The 25,267-nt window shown below is 58.7% G+C and overlaps 1 protein-coding gene across 1 annotated transcript; it reads right to left on the bottom strand.

The window, feature by feature from the left end:
• Window positions 1-103: 103 nt before the first annotated feature.
• On the bottom strand, window positions 104-25,264 carry SNRNP200 (small nuclear ribonucleoprotein U5 subunit 200). The gene is made up of 45 exons (XM_063358869.1): window positions 24,784-25,264; window positions 24,124-24,287; window positions 22,771-22,942; window positions 22,315-22,507; window positions 21,998-22,053; window positions 21,310-21,408; window positions 20,848-21,000; window positions 20,618-20,717; window positions 20,305-20,441; window positions 19,353-19,436; window positions 18,973-19,146; window positions 16,982-17,119; window positions 16,683-16,838; window positions 15,370-15,540; window positions 14,913-15,106; window positions 14,160-14,283; window positions 12,435-12,584; window positions 12,138-12,248; window positions 11,385-11,516; window positions 10,823-11,011; window positions 10,094-10,291; window positions 8,880-9,032; window positions 8,669-8,749; window positions 8,086-8,169; window positions 7,354-7,460; window positions 7,032-7,150; window positions 6,620-6,774; window positions 6,264-6,453; window positions 5,854-6,027; window positions 5,123-5,283; window positions 4,628-4,855; window positions 4,113-4,304; window positions 3,853-4,031; window positions 3,530-3,681; window positions 3,091-3,199; window positions 2,805-2,913; window positions 2,421-2,610; window positions 2,144-2,308; window positions 1,791-1,912; window positions 1,527-1,670; window positions 1,264-1,440; window positions 998-1,158; window positions 804-885; window positions 608-700; window positions 104-457 (listed from the first exon to the last, which is right to left on the bottom strand). Exons 1-45 carry the CDS (start codon window positions 25,129-25,131, stop codon window positions 314-316), a joined length of 6,714 nt encoding a protein of 2,237 aa, XP_063214939.1. The 5' UTR covers window positions 25,132-25,264; the 3' UTR covers window positions 104-313.
• Window positions 25,265-25,267: the final 3 nt, after the last annotated feature.

Here is a 25,267-nt window from a genome sequence, read left to right as displayed (position 1 = left end):
TGCGAGCCCCACAGAGCTACTCGGTGAGTCGGGGGTCAAAGCGGTGGCGGCGCCTGTTTTCTTTCCCCCCCCCGCCCCTAGACCCAGCAGCGCAGAGGGCAAGAGGGGTCTCAGAGTTTATTCGAGCTGCCGCGCTCGCGCAGCTCCTTCTAAAAAACACTGTACAAAGCATCGACACCTTAAAAAAAGAAAAAAAAAATAAATCGAAATACACGGAATCCAGACAAAGGGAGGCGACACAAGCGCTACCGCGGCTGGGGTGTTGGCGGGGGGGGGGGAAGGGTCCTTGCCGGGAGCGCGGTGGCCCCCGAGGTTAGTCGGAATCGCTGTCGCTTTCTGCCTCCTTCACGTCCACGCTGAATTTGTACTCCTGGTCGCAGCCCATGTAAGCGTCGCTCATGAAATACAGCGTGTAATTGTGCGTCCCCGTGGCCGGGGCTACGAAATCCAGCTTCACCTACGTCGGCGAAGGAAGAGCCGGCGTTAGGGGGCCGGAGGGAAGAAGGGGGGGGCACACCCGTCCCGCTCGCCCCAACCACGTCTTTTTTTGTTGTTTTTTGTTTTTTTTTAGGGGTGCCACGTGCCTCCCCGTCCCCGTCCCGCTCACCTTGGCTTTCTGCTGCAGCGTCAAGCGCTTGATGGAGATGAGGCTGTTGGATTTGGAGTCGCCGATCACCACCCACCAACCCTCCTCGCGTTTCTGGTGGAGAGGGAAGAGTTAAGGGGATGGGGACAGCTCGGGGGGGGGACGGGGACGGTCCCCCTCTTCCCCAACTTCTGATGTCACCCGGTTCGGCACCTACCTGGGGGAAAAGGGGTGCGATGACGGGCCCCGTCACCTCCTCTTCACGCTCCAGCTGCACCAGCACCACCACGGGCCCCCCGCTGCGTGGGGAGATGCGAAAGCCAGGGTCAGGGTGTCCCAGCCCACCCCCCCATCAACGCCCCCAGCAGCGGGGCGGCGCCCAGGGGGGGACCGCGCCACCCCCCTCCTCACCTGCGGATGCTCTCCTTCTCCACCACCTCGTAGGACAGCTCGATGTTGGGGTAACGGTTACAGAATCGAGCGACGTCGGCGATTTGAGCGTCCGAGAGCTGCAGCAAGGCGTTCCGGTCCTCGTCTTCCATCTCCATGATGTCGAAAACGCTCTCCACCCCCTGCCAAGGAAGACGTTTTCAGCCTTGCGCTGAGCCAGGGGGGCTCCTGGGGTGGGCGAGGGGAGGACGGCAGCCGGGTTTCCCGCCCCCCAGCCCCAGCTTTACCTTGTCCGTGCAGCGTTTGATGTGCTCGGAGGTGAAGTGAGGCAGCTGCTTGAGGTAGGAATCCTTCGACCACATGGCCTGCGTCACCATCTGCGCCAGCTCCATGGCGGCCAGCGCGGGGCTGAGCCAGCCGTTGCTGGACAACACGTCCACGCAGGCCTGGATCAGCCGGATCGCCTGGAAGACGAGGGACGGGGGACAGGTCAAGGAGAGGGTGACGCGAGGCGGTGACGCGGGCAGGGTCGTCCCCGGCCCCGTCGTACCTTGCTGAGGATTTCCTCGGTGTCCGACTGCAGCTCGGCGCTCAGCTGCATGCGCGACAAGTGAGCCTGCAGCAGGAGGTTGGTCTTGACGTGGGGATCGTTGAATTTGGGGTTGGTCAGCTTGTGGGGAACTTTTTGGGCCAGCTACGGGGAGAAACGATAAACCCATCAGTGCTTTAATCCAAAAAAGACGGGCGGCTGCGCTCCTCCGACCCCGCCGGAGGCCCACCACCCGTCTCCGAGATCCGAGGCGCTGCCGCTCACCTGCCGCAGCAAGTTGTCCTCGTGGTGCCTGATGGGGATGTTCTCGTACTCGGCGGCGTTGGAGATGATTTCAATCAGCCCTCGCACCTTGGTCTTGGCGTTGAGGGACATGCTGAAGAGCTCTGGGGAAGTCAGAGAAGCGGAAGGGGCTCAGGGAAAAGCAGGCAGCAGGAAACCCCCCGCCACGAGAGGTGCCTTGGGGCAGAGCGTGCGCGGCCTCGGGCTAAAGGTCAGGGTTTTTACGCACCCCGCCACGCAGCCGGCACCTTCTCTCCGTCGCCCGCGGCGCGGAGGGGACGCGGGAGCACCCAGGAGCGCCCGCGTGCGGTCCCTGCCCCTGGCGCGGCCCTTACCGATGGTGGTGTAGTTGATGTAGTAGTAGGCGGCGATCATCCCCAGGTTCAGAGGAGCCACGTCCATCTCGTCCTCGATGCTGATGCACTTGGACTGCTCCAGGTCGCTCAGGGTCTGTTCCACCAGCTCGGAGAGGTGATCCGAGAGATGCCTGTGGGACACGCCTGGGGAGGACACGGCGGCGTTGGCGGCTGGGTTCAGGAACTCCCCAGGACGGCGAAAAAGCTGCTCTGGTGGTAGAGGGTCCCCAGTTATCCTCCAGCCCCCGCCGCTCACCTTGCAGGTTGTAGTAGTTTGGATTCTGCGTCATCCTGCGATACAGGAAGGTCCAAGTGAGGTAATCCACCGCGTCCTGCTTGTTTTCGATGGTCTTGGTGACGATCTCGGCGTTGAAATGATCGTGCATGCAGTGGTCCAAGTGCGACTCCACCGGCAGGGGCTCGTAGAGGAATTTCTTGAAGAAATCCTACAGCGGGGTGGGGGTAAAGGCGAGGGGTGAACCAACCCCAGCCCCTCCAAAATCCTGCCGCGCCTCCCAGGCGGCAGGGCTCTGCGCGGGGGGGTTACACCTCAGCCCGCCGGGAGAAGAAATCCACCCCCCAGGGCAGGAGACAGGGTAACGGTGTGTCCCCCCCCCGTCCCCGGCTCCCCCACACCCACCTTCTTGGATCCCTGGCACATGATGACGCAACGGCCCTCGTCGTCCTGCAGCGGGCGATTGGCGTGGCCCACCATCTGCAGCACGTCGTAGATGGGGTAATCCACGTACCTGGGACACGGTGAGAGAGTTGAGGAAGGCGCCACGGAAAGCTAGCACCGCTCTCCCGCCCTTCCCAGCCTCTGCCCACGCGGGGACGGAGCCCTTTGGGATCAGTCCGTTCCCTCGTGCTCAGCGCAGCCAGAGCGGGAGCGGAGGGAAGCCGCCGCGGCGGCGGGACGCACTCACGCGTGGATCTTGCCATTGTAGTACTGGGTGTCCATGATGATCACCAGGTGAGCGGCGATGTTCATCCCCCAGCAGAGGCTGCGGGAGGCAACCATCACCTGAACCGCACCTGAAACGGGCGCGGGGAGAGGGCTCAGCACCTCGGCGGGTCACTGAAATTGGGAAGGAAAAGGATCTGGGGCGGGGAGGGGGAAGAATCCGCGGGGAGAAGGATCTGGGGGGGTTCTGCATTCAGGCAGACGGGTCTCAGCATAAAGGGAGGTCCAGGAAAAGATGGTGAAGTTGAAAATCGCGGCCTTTTTGGACCCGGGAGGCAGAGGAGTGACCCGAGGCTTGGGCGAGCTGTTATTTCCAGTCCCAAGACCGTGGGCACCGCCAAGCTCCAGGGAAAAGGGGTTTGGGGTAGATGAAGCGGCGTGTCCCCGTCCCCCCCGCTCACCGGAGCTGAAAAGCTGCTCCACCACTCGTCGTTCCATGGCCGTCAGCCCCTCGTGCAGGTAGCCCACCCCGTTCACCAGCGTCTCCTTCAGGGTGTTGTCGTTCAGCTTGTCCAGGTACGGAACCAGATCCTTCTCCGCGCAGTGCAGGAACCTGCCGGAGAGAGGAGGAGTGAAGAGGCCGCTGCCAGGCCCAGCGAGCCTCTCCCCTCTTTGATGTCGCATCAAAGAGACCGTTGCCCGTCGTTAGTTGTCCCTCAAAACAGCCAAAAAACGTGCCCCCGGTCTCCGTCAGAGGAGGGACAACAGGCCACAGCGTCGTTACCTCTGCCTCTGGACGTCCGAGGCGCACGTGGTGAGGATGTTGATGGCCGTGAGCCGTGTTTGCTTGCGGGACGGGACGAAGACGATGACGGGCTTTTTGGGCGAGTGCTTCATGATGGCGTGGTAGACGGGCTTGGCCATGGAGAGCAGGCGAGTCTGCGTGTGGCTGATGTTGAAGCCCTGCGGGGGAAGAGGAGCAGGGAGTGAGGGCGTCCGGAGACCGGGCGGAAGGAAAAGGAGAGGAGGTTGCCCAAACCCTACCTGAATGTGCAGCTCCAGGGGCACGGGGCGGACGTTGGGGTGGAAGTTGAAGGTGGAGGTGGCACTGCAGCCCAGCCAGTGAGCCACGTCCTTGGCGTTGGAGAGGGAGGAGCTGAGGGCCACGATGCGGATGGGACGCTCGATTTGGGAGGAGATGTAGCGCATGCGGGAGCAGATGACCTCCAGCACCGGCTGCAAGGCGGGAGAAGACAAGTTAGAGCAGGAAGAACCGAGCTCTCGGCGCCGCGGCCGCCTCTCCCGGCTGAGCTCCGGCCGTGTCAGCCCAAGCACCCTCTCCAGGGAATACTCCCCAGCTTCCCGAAGGATATGCCCCTCCTAGCCCCAGCCCATCCTGCAGCTTGGGGAAACTCCCGGCAGGAAAAGCCGACCTCAGACCAGATATTAGGAGCGAGCAACCGTCCACCCCAAAGCGGCTCGACTACCGAGACTAACCCAAGAACGAGTGTCACTCGAATTCGTCGCGTCCTCCCCGCCCCTTCCCCTGCCAGACGCACCCCGTTTTCGCCCCCGATGAGATGGACTTCGTCCACGATGAAGAGGTTGACGTTCTGGACGTTCTTGCGCTGTTTCCAACGGCGCGAGAGGATGTCCCATTTCTCCGGGGTGCTGATGATGATGTTCCCTTTGCCCAGCAGCTTCAGGTCGGTGCTGGTCTCCCCCGTCAGCAACACCACCTTCTTGTTGAGACGCTCCTGGAACTTTTCGTACCAGTCCAAGAAGACCTGCCAAATATACCAAGGGATGCCGTCGTTAACCTCAAAAAAAAAAAATATCCTACCAAATCCCTGGAGACGCGCCCAGGCACACACCGACGTCAGCACGTCGGCAGCGGGACGGCGTCTCTTTGGCTCCGCAATTCATCAAAAGGCTCTGGAATCATCCCGAGGGACGTGATAGCAAAGAAGGGACGAGGAAAAGCGAAAGAAGGGGCGAGGAAACCAATCTAAGGCGGGGTAAGGCTCCAGTTCTCCCCAGGGTGCCGGCTTTACCTGCTCCGCCAGGGCTTCCATGGGGGTGATGTAGACACAGCGTCCCTCCGAGTTCTGGAGCAACATCCTCAGGATGGCAAATTCGGCACAAATGGTCTTGCCGCTTCCCGTGGGGGCGCCCACAAACACGTTGTCGTCGCTGTTATACACCGTGTTAAACACTGGGGGCAGAGGGGCAGCACAGAAGAGAGCGGTTTAGCAAAACCTTCGCGGATTCCTATCAAAACTCTAAAAACAGGCAGGGAAAAACCACAGCCTGGGCCCAGCCCGCACAAGGAGCTTACGGAAAAGGCTGTTTTAAGAGTTTTAGCCCCAAATCTATGGAGAAAAACAGTCTCCAGTCTGTCACGGTAGCTCGTAAGCGTGAATTCCCTATTCTGGCTAAGCCCAGGCAGAGAAACACGGACAGGGCAGCCTGGGTTCCCTCAAAACTCCGTCCCTACAAGCGGCACAGCTGGAGAAGTTCGGGGCCAGCCGGCTCCGCGAATTAGCACGGCCCCAGCTTCCAGGCGCAAACCTGCTGCCGGTTTGACGTACTCAAGGAATATATCAAAGATACTCCGGCCCAGGGAGAAAGATTCGAAGCCGTCAAACCTCCAAGGCCCAGGGAGGTAGAGGGGATACGTGACGGGAGGCGCTTCCGGAGCAAATCGTGGGAATAAACCCCACCAAAACGAAGGCTGCGGGACTGAGAGGCAGCCCCGGGGGAGGCGAGCAGAGGCGCTACCCACCCTGAGTCTGGATTGGGTTGAAGAAAGGGAACTTCTCCTGGTAGAGGCTCTCGAAGGCGCTGTTTCGCAGTGCCGAGACGGGCAGCGGCTGCAGGTCCAGCAGCTCGGTGGGAGGAGGGTATTTCTCCGGTAGGATCAGGTGGCGGAAGGAAACGGGCAGCTGGGTCTCGCAGGCTGTCACACACACACACACACACACACAAAAAAAAACCAAACAAAAAACCAACAACCCCATTTTCATCCCCAAAAGCACTCCCAACGGTTTCATCCGCCAGCGGCATCCCCAGCCCTGCTGTGACTTGGGATGTCAGGAGTCGTTCTCCCAGCACGGCACTGGGAGAGGACCGGAATCACCCCGCCTCGGGCCCCAGGGAGAAGCCCCGCTGTAAAACCGGCGGAAGGAGACTTACAGAGCCAGCGGTCGGAGACCACCCGGATGAAATACTGCGGGGGCAGCGGCTCGAACACGGGCACGAAGAAGGTGACGAGGTGCTCGTCCTGCGCGTACTTGGCTTTCAGCAGGAAGTACTCGTGGTGCAGGATGACTTCGCTGTCCACATCCTCCACCAGGATCCAGAAAGCTTCGGACGAACCGTGTACCTGAGCAAGGGCGGGCCGTTCACCTTCGGATCGCGGTCCAGATTCCCCCTCCTTCCACATCTCCAGGAGCTGAACGCCGGCCCTCCCCCAGCAACCCTGCCCCACGAGTGCCCTCCTTCCCCCCAGCACGGTATTTAGCCCGGCGCTATTTAGCCCCACAGCTCACTTTTTCATCCCACTGGAAGTCGGGAGCAATGGTGAGCTCCACTTTCAGGGTGGAACGGGTAATGGGTTGCAAATGGACGGAGAGCTCCAGCTTCGGAAACAGATGAACGTATTTGTGGATTGTCTTGCCCATTTTGGGCATTCGGATGAGTTCTCCTGCAGGACAGAGGGATAACAGGGTGACCAACGGCTCCCAAACGGAACAATATCCCTTCTCGGCGATCCGAGCAGCTGGGATGAGCCAGGGCAAAGCCTCCGCCGTCCTCAGGCTGTGCCAAGAGCCTGGCCAGTTCTGCCCCTTCGCTCAGACAGGGATAAACCCCCCCCCACCCGAGTTTCCGGGGTGAAAACACGGCAGAGGAGAACAGAGAGGCAAACACCTCCCCCTGCCGCGTTTGCCCGCCTCTCCCTACCTATTTCGTTATGGTTCAGGTCGTAGAGCCGTTCAAACGGGAAATTCTTCTTCTCGATTTTCTTCACCACTTCCTCAGGCAGTTTCTTGAACTGGCGCAAAGGGCACATGGACTGCCACCTGCGAGGACAGGGCAGGGTGAGACAAGCAAAGGAACGAAGCCTTCGGAGCAGCAGGGTCCCCGCGTTGCCCAAGACCGGCCCTCGGCCAGAGGCGGGGGGCAGCTCCTTTACGCGCGCCCGGGCACAAACTTCCCAGCCAGGCCCCCGCTGAAGACTCTCAGCCGGCCGGCAATCAGCCGACGCCTCCGAGATCGCACTCACATGCGTTTGTCGATCATCTTGCAGAGGTTTAAGGTCTTGTCGGTGAGCTGGGCCCAGCCCCGGTTCAGGACGATCTCGAAGATGGCACGCATCAGCCGCCCGGCCGACTTGGGAGGAGAGAGAGCGACGCTCAGACCCCGGCTGCCGCCACCCCATTTTACTCTTCTTTCCTTTCTACCCGCTCTCCCGCCCGGCCACGCGGTCACAGAAGGGTTTGGGTGGAAAAGGAACCTTTTAAAGACCATCTTAAAGTCTTTAAAACTTGAAAACCAGGGCAATCTTTCGCGAGATCGGAGCGCCGTCCAACCTGACTTGATCGACACTCGCAGGGACGGGGCAGCCACAGCTTCTCTGGGCAACCTGGGTCAGTCTCGGCACCCTCATCCTAAAGATTATTCCTTATATCCAACCTAAATCTACCCTCTTTCGGTTTATAACTGTTATCCCTTGACCTATCACTACGGGCCCTGGTAAAAAGTAGACGTAGGCTACCCTGGAGTCCTCTAGCGCTGAATTATTTTGATTACGAATTGGAGACTCCAACGAAGACGGAATTCCCAGCCTGGCGGGGGTTAGACCTTCTCGGCCCTCCCGGCTCTAGTTATTTTCAAAGCCGTTTGTGACCAAAACCCACGTTTCCGAGGTGCAAATAGTTGTCGGCGACAGAGAGGCGGCTGGACTGCGGGCATCTAAATGGGAAGGGAGAGGCCCCAGCCACGTTTCCTCCCTCACCTGGGTAACGTAGACCATGTCGGCCATGAGGGCAAATCCTTCCAGCTTCAGCTGGGAGATGAAAGCCTGGAGGAGCACGTTGATCTGGGGGAAGCAGAACACAGAAGGTCTCAGCGCCCGATCCCGGCGGGCTGCCCGGCCGCACGGTCATAAAAGGGTTTGGGGTGGAAATGGAGCCTTTTAAAGACCATCTAAGTCCTTAAAATTTTAAAAGCAGGGACATCTTTCACGAGTTCAGGTTGCTCAGAGCGTCGTCCAACCTGACTTTAAACACTCGCGGGGACGGGGCAGCCACGGCTTCTCTGGGCAACGCGGCAGGACGTTGACGCGTGGCAGGACAGAAGCGACCAACGGGGACTGACCGTCCCGCGCCACAGGACGTCAACCAGAGACAAGAAGGACCTGCAGCTCTTCGAGCATCTCCTGAGGCAGTTCAGGATGTCCCACAGAGGGAAGAGAACGGAAATTCCTCCTCCCCCCCACCCCCAAGAGGGGCGTTTCCCATCACAGCTCTCCCCCAAAGATCACCGGTCCCCTCAAGACAGGCAGGGAAGTCCCCTGGAGGGGACAAGGCAGGGCTCACCTTGGCGCTGGGCTCCTCTATGCTCTCCTTCACCGGGATGGGAACTCGCTCCAGCAACTTTTGAAGCTCGAGCTTCTCCTCCTGCAGAAAACCAAGGCAGGAGAGGTGAGAAGGGTCCTTCCTCCCAGGCCAAGCTCTGCATCCGCCCCCGCGGCATCGAGACCGATGCCTCGGGGGCTGCCTCGCTCGGGACGGTTGTCTGGCTCCTCACCTCCCTCACGGTGATGTTCCTGAACTCCGAGGACAGCGAGAAGACCCGAAAGAGCTCGATTTCACTCAGGGTGGGTTTCAGCAGCTGATTGTAAGTTTGCATCGTCTCGTTGGTGATGTAGTAGTGGCTGGCGATGCGGCCCAGCTCCGTCACCTGCCGCAGGGACAAGAGCCAGAGTGAAGTAGCAGAAAGACACCCGACCGCGGCACGGGCAGAAGATGCTGAAGAGGAACCAGGCTGCAGCAGGGGAGACATCTCCAGACAAGCTAAATTTAAACTCTCAGGCTACAAATCACCCAGGGAAGCTGCTTTACCTGCTACACAATTCTATACTCTCCCGGTTTGGGCGACACCGCGCTCATTTCTCGTCTAATATTGGAAAAAAACCCCTTTTCCAGGACTCAAACTGGTGCCAATATTCCCTTTCCAGGCAGCTCTGGAGGGGGGGGTTCAAGGTCTGGGTGTTTTCCAGCCCCCCACCAGGCGCGGGGACGGGACGAGGAGGAGCGAGAGCCGGGCGCCGGCCCCCCAGGATTATTTCATCCCAGGAACGGCCCCTTCCAGGGAAACGAGGGAGTTTGAGGAGTTTTCTCTCTGGGATGAGAACTCCTGGCCCCGGTGCCGGAGCCCTGAGCCCTTCCCTTCCTCCCGCAGGGTCCCACAGGGGCTGTTCCCTGCAGGGGGGCGGGGGGGAACGGGCTGGGAATGATCCCGGTGTATTTTATATCGGCGTGGGGATCGATACTAGTTCTTCAGTGTCATTAACGTTCATTATCTAGTCTTAATCTATTAAATCTGTTCAGAGTTCAACCCTGGGGTTTCCTCGTTTTCCCCCCGATCCCCCTTCCCGGGTGGGGAGGGATCATTGCGAGAATAATCGTCTGAGCGACAATAAACGGTTGTGGGTTCCACGAAGCGCGACGCATAGATCCCAGCCTCCCCTTTCTCATCTGCCCGCCTCCGAAGCCACGCAAAGGCCAGGGGAACGTGAATTAGCTCGGGAGGCAGCAGCAGACCCACGACAGCGACAGACGGAGGGTCGGGTTTTTACGCCAGCGCCCTCTGCGCCGGCACACAGCTCCCGGCCGCGCACAACAGCGGGTGCGAACGACGCCCTGGGATCCATATTTCATCAGCAAGACGCCTCTTGCGCCCTTCCTCTCAAGAGACGACGCTCCCGTCCAGCACAGCGCCTTCCCCACGTCCCGTCTCACCTGGAAGTTGCCCGTCTTCTTGTCGTACTTCACCAGGTTGTTCTTGTCCAACATGAGGGCCGCAGTGTGAACCAGGTCCAGGCGGCGCTGGTCCAGCAGCGGATCCCCTTTCAGATCGTCGTGGGAGATGCCGTAGAGAGTCGGGGAGCGCAGCATTCGGATGTACAGGTAGGTGTAACCCAACCAATTGACCGCATCCTGAGGAAAAACTGACGAGCTGGAAGAGCCGACGAGCCAGCAAGGCTGACGTTCCGGCTCGGGGCCCCAGCGCTCCCATTACTAACGTAGGATCCAGCCAAATCCTGCCACGTCAACCTCAAACCTCAGAGCTTAGAAGCCCACACGCAACCTCTTTGGATCGGAAGCCACACGGCAACTCCTCCAGTACCAGAAAAAACGTTAAGGAATTAAAAACCAAGAAAACCCACCCTCCACAGGCGGACTTTTCCCCGGTGTCCTCCTCCCTGCAGACAACTCTCTCTGCTCTGCGTTACAGAAGCGTCACCCCCCCGCTTTCCTGACAACGTTATGGCCCGGTGGTTCTCACGGCTGCCCTTCCAGATCTCTTAAAAATTTGCTTTCCAGACACCGAAGCTCGCAAATGTCTTTGCTCCCGTACGACGACGACATCTGTCCCCGACACAGATCAGCCCTGCAATCCCCAGCGGCTCTCCGGGCGCAACAGAAGGGCACAGTCGCACGTGGGGAAAAGCGAGGATTCGCACTCACCTTCGCGTTCTGGACGTTGCCGAGCACCGTCTCCGCGTTCAGCATGTCCGGGAGCTTCGACACCATCTGACTTTCGATGGGGAGCTGCTGGTTGAGCAGGGACAGGTAATACTGCAGCTCGCCGTGGGACGTGATGAGGATCCCCTCTCCTTTGGTGTCGTACTGCGGCCTCCCGGCACGTCCCAGCATCTAAGAAACAAGAGGGTGAGGTCAGAAAAGCTCCTCGTTCGGCAATTTCTCCTCGCTGCCGTGTCCTGAGCCAGATCGCTCGGGCTGCCGCTACTTCTAGCTGGCGGGAGACGCGCGGAAACGTCTCAGATGTGTCTGGGCAAGACACCGGGAGAGGAATGATTTGTCCTCTTCTCCCACCGCTATCGCCTTCTCCTCTGCCCTCCCAGCAGGGCTGTTCCCACAACAGCCGAGAGAGTCGGAGAGCAGGGGAACGGGCAGAAACCGGGCTGAGAAAACACGAAAGCGGATCTCAAACGCGCCTCTGGGGGGAAAGGAAAAATCCAAATCCCGCCCCAGGTGCCGGCAGCATCTTTTGTCACCAGGACTTCACCTGCAGGATGTCCAGAGCACCCAGCTCGGTCCAGCGCCCCTTCTCGGGGCTGTACACCTGCGTCCCTTTGATGATGACGGTGTGAGCGGGGAGATTTACACCCCAGGCCAGCGTGGCTGTGGAGACCAGCACCTGCGGGAGCGAAACAGAGATCAGAGCCAGGCAGAAGCCTCTTCCTAAGGAAAAAAGGGGATCTAAAATGCTGGTCCTGACAGCAGAGACACGCACAAAAGGGACAAAGACGGAGAGGCGTGACCGCCTCGACAGCTCAGCAGAAGGAGGTCAGATAAACGGCAGGATCTTTGCCTAAATTTCCCAGCTCGCTGCGCGACCCCAAGAAAACCCTTTGCCTTCCCTTCATCACGCAGCCAGGAAACCGCTCGGATGGGGTTCTGCCAAAGTGGCGACCGCGAAGGAGACAGCCTGCTCCGGGACAGAGCCCCGGCTTCAAACACTCAGCGAGACCAAGGGGAGGTGTCCTTGCCCCCTCCACTCCCGGCCCCGCGCTTTTAGTTTCTATTCTTTCCGTAAAAATCAAGGCTGCCTTCACCGGGCACCGGCTTCAGTAGAGCGGGATGGGGGGGTTGGCTAGGCTTGATCCTCTTGATTTTGGAAATCAAGGACTTCCTCGATCCTCTTCATTTTGGAAATCAAGGATTTGGGATTTTCTTGATATGGGAAAACACGGCTTAAGTATTTCTAGTGAAGTACCTACCCCAAACTCAGTAATTCCTCCCGGGAAGTGAAGCTCACCTGAATGTGCTTGTCGGCGAACAGATCCTCCACCAGCGTCCGGTCCACGCGTGTCATCCCGGCGTGGTGAATGGCGAAGCCGTAAGGAAGGAGATCCTTCAGCTCCAGGTTCTGCGGCAGAAACGCAACCAGCTCTAGGTTTTCCCCCCCAGCCGAGCAACACCAGAGAGAAAAGCAGCAACGGAAGGCGAGCCCGCATCCCGGAGGAAAGGCCGCGAAACCGCACCGAACCGGCAGCGTCTCCGTCGCCGCATTCCTGCTATGGCCGCGTGGGAACAGCCCCGGCCGGGCAGTTACCTTGCACTGCTCGGCTTCGGTCCTCAGCACCTCGGTGGAGGCCGAGCCCTCCCGCAAGAAGAGGCCCAGGGTATCTTTCTCCAGGCACATGTCCCTGATGGCCCGGGCAGTCTTCCCCGTCTCCTTCCTGGAGTGAACGAACACCAGCACCTGTTAAAACGAGCACAAAGTACCGTCGCTGAGAGAGGGATCAAAGAGGCTTGACGCAACCCGCTGCTGGTGTTCCGGGTGGGAAGAGTCATAGAATCATAGAATCATAGGGTTGGAAGGGACCTCTGGAGATCATCTAGTCCAACCCCCCTGCCAGAGCAGGGTCACCCAGAGCAGGTTACACAGGAACACGTCCAGGTGGGTTTTGAATGTCTCCAGAGTTGGAGACTCCACCACCTCTCTGGGCAGCCTGTTCCAGTGCTCTGCCACCCTCAGGGTAAAGAAGTTCCTCCTCATGTTTAGGTGGAGCTTCCTATGTTCCAGTTTGTGCCCATTGCCTCTTGTCCTGTCCCCGGGCACCACTGAAAAGAGCCTCGCCCCATCCTCCTGACACCCACCCTTTCAGTATTTATAAGTGTTGATGAGGTTACCCCTCAGACGTCTTTTTTCCAGACTGAAGAGACCCAAATCCCTCAGCCTTTCCTCATAAGAGAGGTGTTCCAGTCCCCTAATCATCTTTGTAGCCCTCCGCTGCACCCTTTCCAGCAGTTCCCTGTCCCTCTTGAACCGGGAGCCCAGAACTGGACACAGTACTCCAGGTGCGGCCTCACCAAGGCAGAGCAGAGGGGGAGGATGACCTCCCTTGACCTGCTGGCCACGCTCTTCTTGATGCACCCCAGGATGCCATTGGCCTTCTTGGCCACCAGGGCACATTGCTGGCTCATGGTCATCCTGTTGTCCCCCAGGACTCCCAGGTCTCTTTCCACAGAGCTGCTCTCCAGCAGGTCAGCACCCAACCTGTACTGGTGCATGGGGTTGTTCCTCCCCAGGTGCAGCACCCTGCACTTGCCCTTGTTGAACTTCATAAGGTTTCTCTCTGCCCAGATGTCCAACCTGTCCAGGTCTCTCTGTATGGCGGCACAGCCTTCCGGTGTGTCAGCCACCCCACCCAGCTTGGTGTCATCAGCAAACTTGCTGAGGGTGCACTCTATCCCCTCATCCAGGTCATTGATGAATATGTTGAAGAGGACTGGACCCAGTACTGACCCCTGGGGAACACCACTCGTCACTGGTCTCCAACTAGACTCTGTGCCCCTAATCACAACCCTCTGAGCTCTATCTTTCAACCAGTTTTCAATCCACCCCACTGTCCATTCATCTAACCCACACTTCCTAAGCTTCCCTATGAGGATGCTGTGGGAGACCGTGTCAAACGCCTTGCTTAAGTCAAGGTAGACCACATCTACCGCCCTCCCCTCATCTATCCATCTAGTCATGCCATCAATGGCATGAGTCGTAGGACTAGCCCGGACGCCCCGCGAACCACGCGCCGAGCTCCTGATCTACCAGGGCAGCATCACAAAAAAAACTCCCTTCGTCCTAAAAAGACAGGTCCTAGGTTAATCGGACAGGTGGCACGGAGAGAAAACCTGCGTTCCTCCCTCTCTCAGCCGCCATCGACGGCCCAAACCCGCCCTCTTCTCCTCTGCAGCGTTTCTGCAGCGCCGGCAACTCGAAAGAGCCTCCCCAGCGAGAGACTGAGGGCGTCAGGAAGAATAACATCAAGTATCAAACCTGGTTCTTTCCAGCGTGCTCCATAATCTTCTCATAAACGATCTCGTTCATTATCTGGAAGCGTTTGATTGCCTTCTTCTCTGTGATACCCACATAGGTCTGCTCTAGGGGCACCGGTCGGAAGCTGTAAGGGGGGAAAAAAAACAAAACCAAAAGCAAACAAGTCCCTAAAAGAGCAGAAGAACGGAGAATCGCTGCTACAAAGGTCCTGGCGAAAGGCATCCTGTACGTCGTGCCGCCAAGTTTAACGCGCTTCTTTTGTGTGTATAAATTGAGGCTTCTTTTGTGCCTCAATTGATTCCGATTTGATGGCCCGGTTAGATTAAACAGGGGACAGTAACACGTCTTGCTGTTTCCCGGAATTCATTTGCGACGCGCACGCGCTCAGGGAGCAAAAACGGCGTTTCAGGAACGACCCTGCTCCTATTTTAGGCTTCCTTCAAACCGCCCCTGCAGCGCGCGGGTACGGCGGAGTTTATCTGCCTTCTCTAAAGCGTCTCCTCGCACGAACGCCGCGGGAACCCTGGCACGCCTTTTGAGGCTGTATTTAACTGCTCTAATCCTGCGGACGCCTTTACCGGCGCATCCGAGAGCAAACAAATGCGCGTGGAGAGCAGGCTGAAGGCCCGGTGGGACCCTGGCACCATCCGACAGATAAACGCTCAACCGCCTCCACGGGAGGCAGGGCTTTCCCAGCTCTCCACAGCTACCCACCACCCGATCGCAAAGGTCTCTCCCGGCTTCCCACGGTACCTGTTATCAAAATAGAACAAGCCTTTGGCCGGGTCGACTCTCAGGAAGGTAGCCACGTCCTCGTAGTTGGGGAGGGTGGCACTCAAGCCAACGAGCCTCACGTCCTCCTGAGTCATCTCGATGTTGCGGATGGCTCTGGCTACCAAAGATTCCAGGACGGGCCCTCGGTCGTCGTGCAGGAGGTGTATCTCATCCTTGAAGGGAGGAGACAGGAACAGAGTTATCCCCGCTCCAAACCGGCTCCATTTACCCATTTTTGGTTTAGTTTCGTAGCAAACCTGCTTGCGTGGATTGAGGGACGCTCAGCCCACAGCTCAAAGCCCGAGTCTCGCCGCAACCAAGTCCCAGAGACGTTTTGAACCACGTCGGGGAACCGCAACGCCGTAAGACACAGCGCCCCCCCCACCATCGCCCCCCACCTCCGCGCCAGGGCTCTGGAGGCCCCGGTGCTGCTCACCAGGATGACCAGCCGCACCAGCTGGGTGTAGGTGCGCTCTCCTCCCTTGCGGGTGATGATGTCCCACTTCTCCGGGGTGCAGACGATGATCTGGGTAGCGCTGATTTCCTCCTTGCAGAGCTGGTGATCCCCCGTCAGCTCTGCCACGTTGATGCCGTAGGTGGCCAGGCGCTAGGAGGAAGCCCACGGGAGGTTAAGCTGGACAAACGCGCGTTTCCCGGGGCAGCGTTAGAGCAGCGCGGCCCCGAGACACTCGCAGGACTCGTCCCACTACAGCACTGGGAGAAACGTGTGGGTTTCATGAACATCCAACGAGGGCGAGTGCAGGGTGCTGCCCCTGGGGAGGAATAACCCCCCGCACCAGCACAGGTTGGGGGTGACCTGCTGGAGAGCAGCTCTGTGGAGAGAGACCTGGGAGTCCTGGGGGACAACGGGATGGCCACGAGCCAGCGATGGGCCCTGGTGGCCAAGAAGGCCAATGGCATCCTGGGGGGCATCCAGAAGAGCGTGGCCAGCAGGTGGAGGGAGGTCATCCTCCCCCTCTGCTCTGCCCTGCCCTGGGGAGGCCCCATCTGGAGCCCTGGGTCCAGTTCTGGGCTCCCCGGTTCCAGCAGGACAGGGAACGGCTGGAGAGGGGACAGCAAAGGGCCACCAAGAGGACGAGGGGACTGGAACATCTCTCTGATGGGGAAAGGCTGAGGGATTTGGGGCTCTTCGGTCTGGAAAAAAAGCCGACTCAGGGGGGATCTTATCAACGCTGATCAATACTTCAAGGGGGGTGTCAGGAGGACGGGGCCAGGCTCTTCTCAGTGGTGCCCGGGGACAGGACAAGGGGTAACGGGCACAAACTTGACCGTGGGAAGTTCCATCTCAAGACGAGGAGGAACTTCTTTGCTGTGAGGGTGGCAGAGCCCTGGCCCAGGCTGCCCAGAGAGGTGGGGGAGTCTCCGTCTCTGGAGACATCCCAAACCCGCCTGGAGGCGTCCCTGTGCCACCTGCTCTGGGTGACCCTGCTCTGGCCGGGGGTTGGACGGGGTGACCTCCAGAGGTCCCTTCCCACCCCGGCCACTCTGGGATTCTGTGGTTCACAGCCCGCTTTGACATCCAAGGCCCGTATTGACACACACACAGAGCCCAATGGGTGGGGGCTACACCAACAGAGATTAAAGACACGACCCAAACTCATCCTCTCCCGACCAGCTTCTGCCAGAGCTCATATCCTTCCGTAAGCGTAACATAACGAAGCCACCACAATAAAGCTCATCTTCCCCAAGCTACGGTTCAAACGGGGGCGGGACCAAACCTCTCCTCACCTTCCCGAAGCTGCCCACCATCTCCTGCACCAAGGACCTCATGGGGGCGATGTAGATAATCTTGAAATCGTCCACGTTGATGGTTCCGTCGATGTTAATGTGCTTCCCTATTTCTCGCAACATGCACATGAGCGCCACGTTGGTCTTCCCAGCGCCCTGGAACGCAAACCAAACCAGTCCCATCAAATTCCTGTCTTCTCCAGAGTAACGTTTCGCCCGGAAAAAGACATATTTTCCACCCAAAAGGTCCATCTTTCTGGATTCCCCATCACAGAGGGCCCGAAGAGCAGGATCCTTACCGTGGGAGCGCACAGCAGCAAGTTCTCATCCGACTCCAGCGCAGCCCGGTAGAGTTTGCTCTGAATACGGTTCAGCGTTTTAAACCCCTCGAATCCAGCCTGGGCGTATTTGGGTAACTTTTCCACAGAAACCAATTGCTGAAAAAGGGAAAAAGGCAAGTTCGATCCCGTTGTTTCAGTACCTCGCAAGCTGCAGGGCATATGCGAGACCTCAGCGACACCCTGCGGAGCAGCAGGGTCACGTTGCCTCCAGATGGCCAGAAGAGAAGCCCCGTTGCCCGGGGTTCGTGGAGCGGGTTCGGGAGAGATCAAAGGAGGCCCATTAGCCGGCCCGCGCGCGCTCCGACGAGTACAAGTCATAGTTGGCTACGTCATCAGAAAAGCGAATCCCCGCCGTGTTCTCATGACGGGACAGATCAGCCCACATTTCCGTTGCCAGCGCTGATCAAAAGGGGCAATTTATCAACAAGGCAGGCGACGAAATCAGCCAGATCTCCGGCCCACACCGCGCGTCGCAAGCAAGGAGGGAGCAAAAGCGGAGCTGAGGGTTCAGCCAAGGAGCTAAACAGGGGGCAGGGGAGCCCTGAGACAGAAACCACCAGCACAGGATCCACGGTCCAGAAGCGAGAAACTAGAAATCAGGAACCTTCTTCGGCCGTGTGAGATCTCTTAGCTTAAACTAACGGTTCTTCAAAAAATGTGAGAGGGCGTCAAAAGCCACATCAGAGGCTGTCGAGTCCCAAGAAATATTTGCCACAATATTAGCAACAACTCATTGAATCACGCAGTGGTTTGGGTTGGAAGGGAACTTCAAAGACCATCTAGTTCCACACACCTCCCCCTGCCCTGGGCAGGGACACCTCCCACCAGCCCAGGTTGCTCCAAGCCCCGGCCAACCTGGCCTTGAACCCCTCCAGGGATGGGGCAGCCACAGCTTCTCTGGGCAACCTGGGCCAGGGGCTCACCCCCCTCACAGCAAACAATTTCTTCCCAATATCTCATCTCAATCTCCCCTCTGTCAGTGTCAAACCCTTCCCCCTCATCCCGTGGCTCCCCTCCCTGCTCCAGAGTCCCTCCCCAGCTTTCCTGGAGCCCCTTTAGGGACTGGAAGAGGCTGGAAGGTCTCCCCGGAGCCTTCTCTTCTCCAGGCTGAACCCCCCCAGCTCTCTCAGCCTGTCCCCACAGCAGAGGGGCTCCAGCCCTCCCAGCATCTCCGGGGCCTCCTCCGGCCCCGCTCCAACAGCTCCGTGTCCTCCCAATGTCCCCAGCGCTGGAGGCAGCACTGCAGGGGGGTCTCCCCCGTGCGGAGCAGAGGGTCAGAATCCCCCCCCTCGCCCCACTGCCAGGGATGCAGCCCAGGCTGCAGGGGGCTTTCTGGACTGACAGTGCGCGTTGTCAGCTCACGTCCAGCTTTTCACATCCAGCTTTTCACCCCCATCACCCCCAAGTCCTTCCCAGGGCTGCTCTCCATCCCTTCATCCCTGTGCTGATCCCCGGGGGCTGCCCCCACCCAGGTGCAGGATCCTGCGCTTGGCCTTGTCGGACCTCAGGAGGTTCACATGGGCCCCCTTTTCCAGCCTGTCCAGGTCCCCCTGGGTGGCATCCCGTCCCTCCGCCGTGTCACCCGCACCGCTCGGCTTGGTGTCATCTGCAAACGTCCTGAGGGCGCCCTCCATCCCACTGCCCGTGTCACCGATGAAGATACTGAACGGTACCAGTGCCGCTACGGACCCCTGAGGGACACCACTTGTCCCCTGTCTCCATCTGGACGTTGAGCCGTTGACAACTACTCTCCAGATGCGACCGTTCAGCCAATTCCTCATCCACCGAACAGCCCGTCCATCAAAGGCATCCCTCTCCAGTGCAGAGAGAAGGATGTTGTGGGGGACCGTGTCAAAGGCCGTGCAGAAGTCCAGACGGATGCCATCAGTCACCCCGTCACTCAACCCCCCCTAGTGCTAAATACGGGGGAACGAAGCGGGATCACCCACCTCTTCGGAGCCAAAAGGTTTTGGCTTCAGGGCGGGCACGTGCACCTCCTCGTAGCCCTTGCGCTGCCTGCGGAAGGAGCCGTCGGGGAGCTGGCAACGCTTGTTGGCCATGAAGTGACTACCTTGGGCAAAGACCAGATCCTCCAGGTCCAGCACCTGCCGGGGAGCCAGCGCCTGGAAACAGGAAAGGGGCAAGGATTAGAGAACGACGCCCTGGGAGGGAAGGAAAAGCAACCGCAGCCAACTGGCAAGCGCCTCTTTAGCACATCGGGGGCTTATTTTCGGTATCTTCCTGTCTGTGCCACTTCAAATCCTCTTTTTGCACTTCCTGGGGATGCTCGTAGGAAGGGCTGGGAACGGCTGACTTCCAAGAGTTTTACCTCTCCTCCTTGGTCCAGATCCATGGTCTCTAAGTCAGTATCCATCCGGGACTGACGGACGCGTTCCCGGCGAGAGCGTTCCTCCTGTGCGAAGAGATGAGAATTTCAGCCCTGGGGAAGATTTGCCCAACCTCCTCCGTGGCCTGCCAGGTCCTCCCGTCACACCGGGAAAGCCCGCGCCAACCAGAGAAGCCACGCGCCGCGATTTTCTTTCAAGCACGGACATTCACGTTAACCAGAGCCAATAATTTTTGGCAGTAGAAAGCAGTGCCCCCAAGGCCAGGACGTAAACCCGCCTTCCGGGAGAGCGGATGAAAGGAAGCAGGGAGTGAAGACACGCAAACCTGCAGTGCCCCAGCAAAAGCCCGGCCTGCTGCGGGCCGGCAGCGCTCCTCAAAACGCAGAGAACCCAAAACGGTCCCTCACAACAACATAACCTGGGGTGGTTTTTTTTAGCAACAAAGCAGGAATATGGTATTGATCCCCAAAAAACAACCCCCAAACCGGTCACAGAACCGCTATTCTCCAAAGGCCGAGCAGAGCTAACCCCGCAGGCCAATAAACGTGTTGGGTGTCACGTTCCAACGCCAGGTAACGAGGAGCCGATGGGAAGGGCCGGGGGTGTTTTACAGCGCCGAGCCTCCCAGCAAGGAGGCCCAGAGGTGAAACGGTGCCGTTACAAGGCGGTTAACGCCAGCCTAAAAACGCGAAACTTGCATACACCAACATTTTCCTGGGAAAGCAGACATCGGAGCGACTCAAAAAGAAGAAGTGGTAAATATATCGCCCTCCTAAGCACCGTTTCCCACGGTTTCAAGATCCCAGCTGAGTCAGCAAGGCTCCTCTCTCACGAACAGCAAGCAAAACACGCAGCCCAACGGTGACCGCAGGCGGCGGCAAGGCTCTCACGATTCCTCCGCTCGTCCCGCCTCGAGCCGCCCTCCGGCCTTACCCGGATGAGATCCTCCTTCTCCGTCTCGTGCAGCTGATACAAGAACTTGGACAGCTCGGGATCCGCTTCCATCTTCCCCATTATCCTTTCTTTTTCAGCTTCGCTTTGTGCGCTGGCCAGCAAAGTGCAGTACAAGACTGGTGAAAGAAAATTAAGGGATAGCAGAGGGGTTAAGGGCTGAATCAAAAGAAGAGAGCAAATAACAAGGGCCCAAGCTCCACGCAGCAACACTGATGGCCGCTAAAAAGCCTCGGGTCGCGTTAGAATCACGTCAGAACGGCAGGGAAACAAGGTTAAAGCGAACGCCGCTCACTCATCATCCGGTGCTGCCGCAGGACTTTAATGAAGTCGAAGGTGTTAAAGCCCAGGAGCAGAACGAGCTGGTTCTCGCATTCCCGGTCGTCGCTGGCAGTCTGGGAGGAGGAGAAACGAGGAACGGGCGGTTAACCCCGCGCCCCACTGAACGAGAATCCCCGCTTCGCGCAGAACCGAACTCAAGCGGAGCTCAACAGCGGCGACGCGCAAGATCAGGTCAACGCTGACCTTCAAGATCTCCAGCACTTCGTCCGCCTTTTTTTGGGAAACGATGGCGTCATCGTAGAAGCGGCTCAGCTGCCGCTGGAGCCAAAAGGCGTCGATGTCTCGAGGATGCAGATCCTTCTTCTTTGAACTCATCAGCTCACCCGAAGCCACAAGCTTTAAGAAAAAGCCACAACAACGTTATTTTCCTGTGAGAAGAAAGCAGGCATGCGACCTTGGTGTTGCGAGCGAGCGTTTGGGGCCTCTCTCTACGCAGAGAGAGGAGCGGAGACCCAGCGGGACGCAGCTCTGCAGCTGCCAGGCCTGTTAATTTTAGTAACGTTCCGTTTGGCCTCCGTCGGACAACAGCTCCAAGGCTCCTCTCCATCCACCAACAACCTTAACTCCATCCGTAGACCAAGAGCATCCCCAACCCTCCTCCAGACGATCCCCGAACCGCGTTTCACGCGTTCCTCGGTGACTCACGTTGGCCGAGAGGGTGCAACGGACAACGGCTTCGTCTCCCTCCATGTCATCATCGGACGCCTCGTCGCGCACTTCGCCGTAAATGTCCTCGTCGCCTTCCTGTTGCAAGAAGAGTTCCAGTAAGTGGCGTTGGGAAACATCAGAGAGCTTTTCCTCGACGAAAATTAATCATCCGGCAGCGAGAGGAAACAGCCCGCCTTATGCTTTTCATGGGAACCTAACGCTGCTGTTCAGGTACAGCACCACGTGGCGAGATTATTCCCGCTCTCTACAGAGCGGTTTTGCCAGCGTTTCCTCGGATTTGTCTCCCTTATCGTTCTCGCAGCCTTTTCCAAAAACCAACCCCCAGGGAGCCTTTCCACGAAACGCTTCCAAGCAGCGCATCTGAACGTCTCTTTTCCTCTCGATCTGTCAAGTTTCCCCACGAGATCTAAATACCACCATCTGTTTTCCGTCGTACTGACTCACGATAAGCCTTGGATTAGCAGGATAACCAACAAACCCTCCCCACGCCAGGAAGCGGGATCTAAAATAATCCGGCTTCTCCTTCCTGGCAGAGACATCCCAGCCCGAGCCAATGCCCACTTCCCAAGGTGATAAGAGTAAAACGGGACAAACGCGGTCCCGGCGGAGCGAGGGGGGAGAGGGCAGAGACTCCGCTGCCACCCCGCAGCCTCTCATCTCCTACCTCCTCATCGGACTCGAACTGCACGTTCACCCCGTACGTCTCATCGATATTGTCATCTGCAAAAGAGAGCGGAGTGAACTCATCGGAAAAAAATCTGGGCACCACATGCAAGGTTCACAGATCCACACGCCCGCCCACACCTCCGCGCATCCAAAAAGATGACAAGAACGTGGTTTGGGGGCTTGAAAACTGTCCAAACGTGGGGTTTTTTTGGCTTCTCCATCTGCAAACACCACCCTGGCTGTTTGGCACCAGCAACCCGACTTTCTGCCAGCCCCGTCCCTGAAGCCGCAGCCCACGACAACGCCTTCCCATACCCATGTTCTGGATTTCCTTGTCGCCACCGTAATCCGTGATCTTCTTCCCCAGGTTGACCAGCACGTGGTAGCGGGTATCATCGGTCTGTCCCAGCAGCAGATCGATCTCCTTCCGCCTCTCCTTATCGCGCAGCTTCTCGTTCTTCAGCACCGCCAGGACCTCGTCGGCGGCTCCGCAGAGGATGTCACGGGGCTGCCAAAGGAATAAACGCGTCGCGCGGAGAAGAAATTTGCTACGCGAAGGGTACGGGGTCGGTCCCTCCTATTTCTGGACCCTCGTATGGCCACCAAAAGGCCACCCCCACAACATCCCCAAGCCCAAAAGCCAGCACCGACGGAGCAAACCCATCCCACGGGATGACAGGGAAAGATTAAAAAATCCAAGTGATGGATTTTACAAGTTTTCAATCCTCTACTGGAGCAGGGACACCCATCCCGAGGCGTCGCCATCCTCACCTGGTCCCCGAGAGCCGCCTGAATGAAGCTCAGCAACACCTCGTAGGTCTCGCGGGTCTCCTTGGTTTTGGGTTTGTAGATGATGCCCACCATCTCATCGATGCCCTCGGAGAGTAGGGTGTAACCCTTCATCTTGTTGATGTCGTGCCGGTCCTCGTCACGCTTCCTTCTCCTGGAAAGAAAGGCAGGGAAGAGAGCGCCTGGGTGAGCCCCACGGCAGAGCCCTGCTCCTGCTACTTCAAATATGGCTAGTCTCTTTTATTTGAAAAATAAAGAAGAAAAATACACGTTTTTTAATTTTTCCCTTCAATTTTCATCTATTGACATGGAATAACCAACTCCGAAGGAAGAAAACAACGTCTCTGTGTCTTCCAAGTTAGAATCATAGAACGGTCTCGGTTGGAAGGGACCTTTCAGATCATCAAGTCCAACAAGTCCAACCATCACCCCAACACCGCCCAAACCCCCACTACCCCACGTCCCTCAGCACCGCGTCTGCCCGGCTTTTAAATCCCTCCAGGGATGGCGACTCCACCACTGCCCTGGGCAGCCTCTTCCAATGCTTGACAACCCTTTCCAGGAAGAAATTTTTCCCAATATCCATCCTAAACGTCTCCTCCTGCAACTGGAGGCCGTTTCCTCTTGTCCCATTGCCTGTTCCTTGGGAGAAGAGACCGACCCCCCCTGGCTACCCCCTCCTTTCAGGGAGCTGTGGAGAGCGAGAAGGTCTCCCCTCAGCCTCCTCTTCTCCAGGCTGAACACCCCCAGCTCCCTCAGCCGCTCCTCACCAGACTCGTGCTCCAGAGCCCTCACCAGCTCCGTTGCCCTTCTCTGGACACGCTCCAGCCCCTCGAGGTCCTCCTTGGAGCAAGGGGCCCAAAACCAGACACGGCACTCGAGGTGGGGCCTCACCAGTGCCCAGTCCAGGGGGACAATCACTGCCCCAGTCCTGCTGGCCACAAGTTCCTGACACAGGCCAGGATGCTGGTGGCCTCCTTGGCCACCTGGGCACACTGCTGGCTCACAATCAGACCCCTGTTGACCAACACCCCCAGGTCCTTTTCCACCGGGCAGCTCTCCAGCCACCCTTCCCCAAGGCTGTAGCGTTCCTTGGGTTGGTGTGACCCATGTGCAGGACGCGGCCCTTGGCCTTGTTGAACCTCACACCACCAAGACATTTCCCACTACAAAATATTCCCAACACCGCTGAGTTCTACCCCGTTTGCAGCGCTAAACCGAACCAGAGCTGCGTCGTTCGAAGACGGGAATGAAAAATTAATTGCCCAGAGCGTTTTTCACGCCAGGGCTCGGCACCCCACACCCCCCGCCCCCGGGCTCAAAGCTCCCACTCACTTTGCTCGTCTCTCCTCCTGCATCTGGGGTTTGGTTCTCTGCGCCTTGTCCCCCATGCGGGTCCCCTCCAGTTTGCCCACCAAGGACAGGACTTCTCCCGTCGGCTCATCCCGCCGGGTCCGGTCGATCAGCGAGCGGTCGGCTTGGAGGACGAGGTTGGAGTTCTGGGAGAAGAGAAAAAGAGAGACATAAAGAGCAGGAAGGCGGATTTCCTTTTAATTTAAAACACTCCACGCTGCTCGAGGCACAAATAAATTGTATCTTAATTAACCGGGGGGGGGGGGGGTTATTTAATGCCCTCAATAGCCGCGATTTTAAACTTTAAACTGGGATTGAGCCACTCGGCCCCATCCTGGGGGTTGTTTCAGCCGGGAGAACCGGCACCCTCCTCGCCCGGGTGCTCGGTTACCTCTCAGTGCCCGGGAAGTCCCACTTTAAGGTGAAAAAAGTCGGGAAAAACCCTTAAAAGAGGATTTTAGTCCTCAGAACCTCCCCTCAACCACGTTAAAGGGCCGTTACACCCAGCAGGACGATTTCGCGGGGAGAACCTGGGCCGCCGCAGCGCGGGGGTAGGTTTAGAGGCAGCCCCTGGGTTAACGGGACCGGAGAGGGCCCGGTACGGGGCCGGTGAGGGGCGGGAAGCCGAGGGGCCGCACTCACCGCCTTGTACTCGTACTGCAGGCTGCGGGCGGTCACATCCGCCATGGCTGGGCCGGGCTGGAGACCGCGCCGCCACCGCCGCGCACCGGAGCAGGCCGCGGAACGCCACTTCCGGGTCAAGCGGAAGCAGAGCGCCACCCGGAAGCGCTTCCGCCGGCGGGCGCCCCAACATGCCCCGCGGCTCCCCTCCGGACTACAGCTCCCAGCATGCACCGCTGCGCCCGCCGGGAGGCGGTGACGCTGCTCCGGCCTCCCCCGCTCTGATTGGCTGGCTGTGCCTTCCTCCTCCTCCCCGCGCCGGGGGCTGGCCGTGATTGGCTCAGCCGCACCGCCCCCGCGCGCTGCCATTGGCCAGTTGAGCCGTTGACGGTTGAGGCTTTGAAAGCGGCGGGGCGCGGCCGGTAGGCGGGGCCGACTCCCGGCCCTAACGCCTCCTATTGGCTCTCCCCGGCGTAAGCCCCGCCTTTTCCTCACAGCCCCGCCC

The sequence above is a fragment of the Chroicocephalus ridibundus genome, chromosome 23 (assembly GCF_963924245.1).
Source record: "Chroicocephalus ridibundus chromosome 23, bChrRid1.1, whole genome shotgun sequence".
Taxonomy (NCBI): domain Eukaryota; kingdom Metazoa; phylum Chordata; class Aves; order Charadriiformes; family Laridae; genus Chroicocephalus; species Chroicocephalus ridibundus.
This window is presented reverse-complemented; position numbering and strand designations above follow the sequence as displayed.

Coding starts and splice junctions, on each gene's coding strand:
- SNRNP200 (XM_063358869.1), bottom strand. CDS start 25,131: ATGGCAGCGCGCGGGGGCGGTGCGGCTGAGCCAATCACGGCCAGCCCC. Junction 11,012..11,384: donor GTGCTCTGGACATCCTGCAG/GTGAAGTCCTGG, acceptor CTTGTTTCTTAG/ATGCTGGGACGTGCCGGGAG. Junction 1,441..1,526: donor CCGAGGAAATCCTCAGCAAG/GTACGACGGGGC, acceptor CTCGTCTTCCAG/GCGATCCGGCTGATCCAGGC.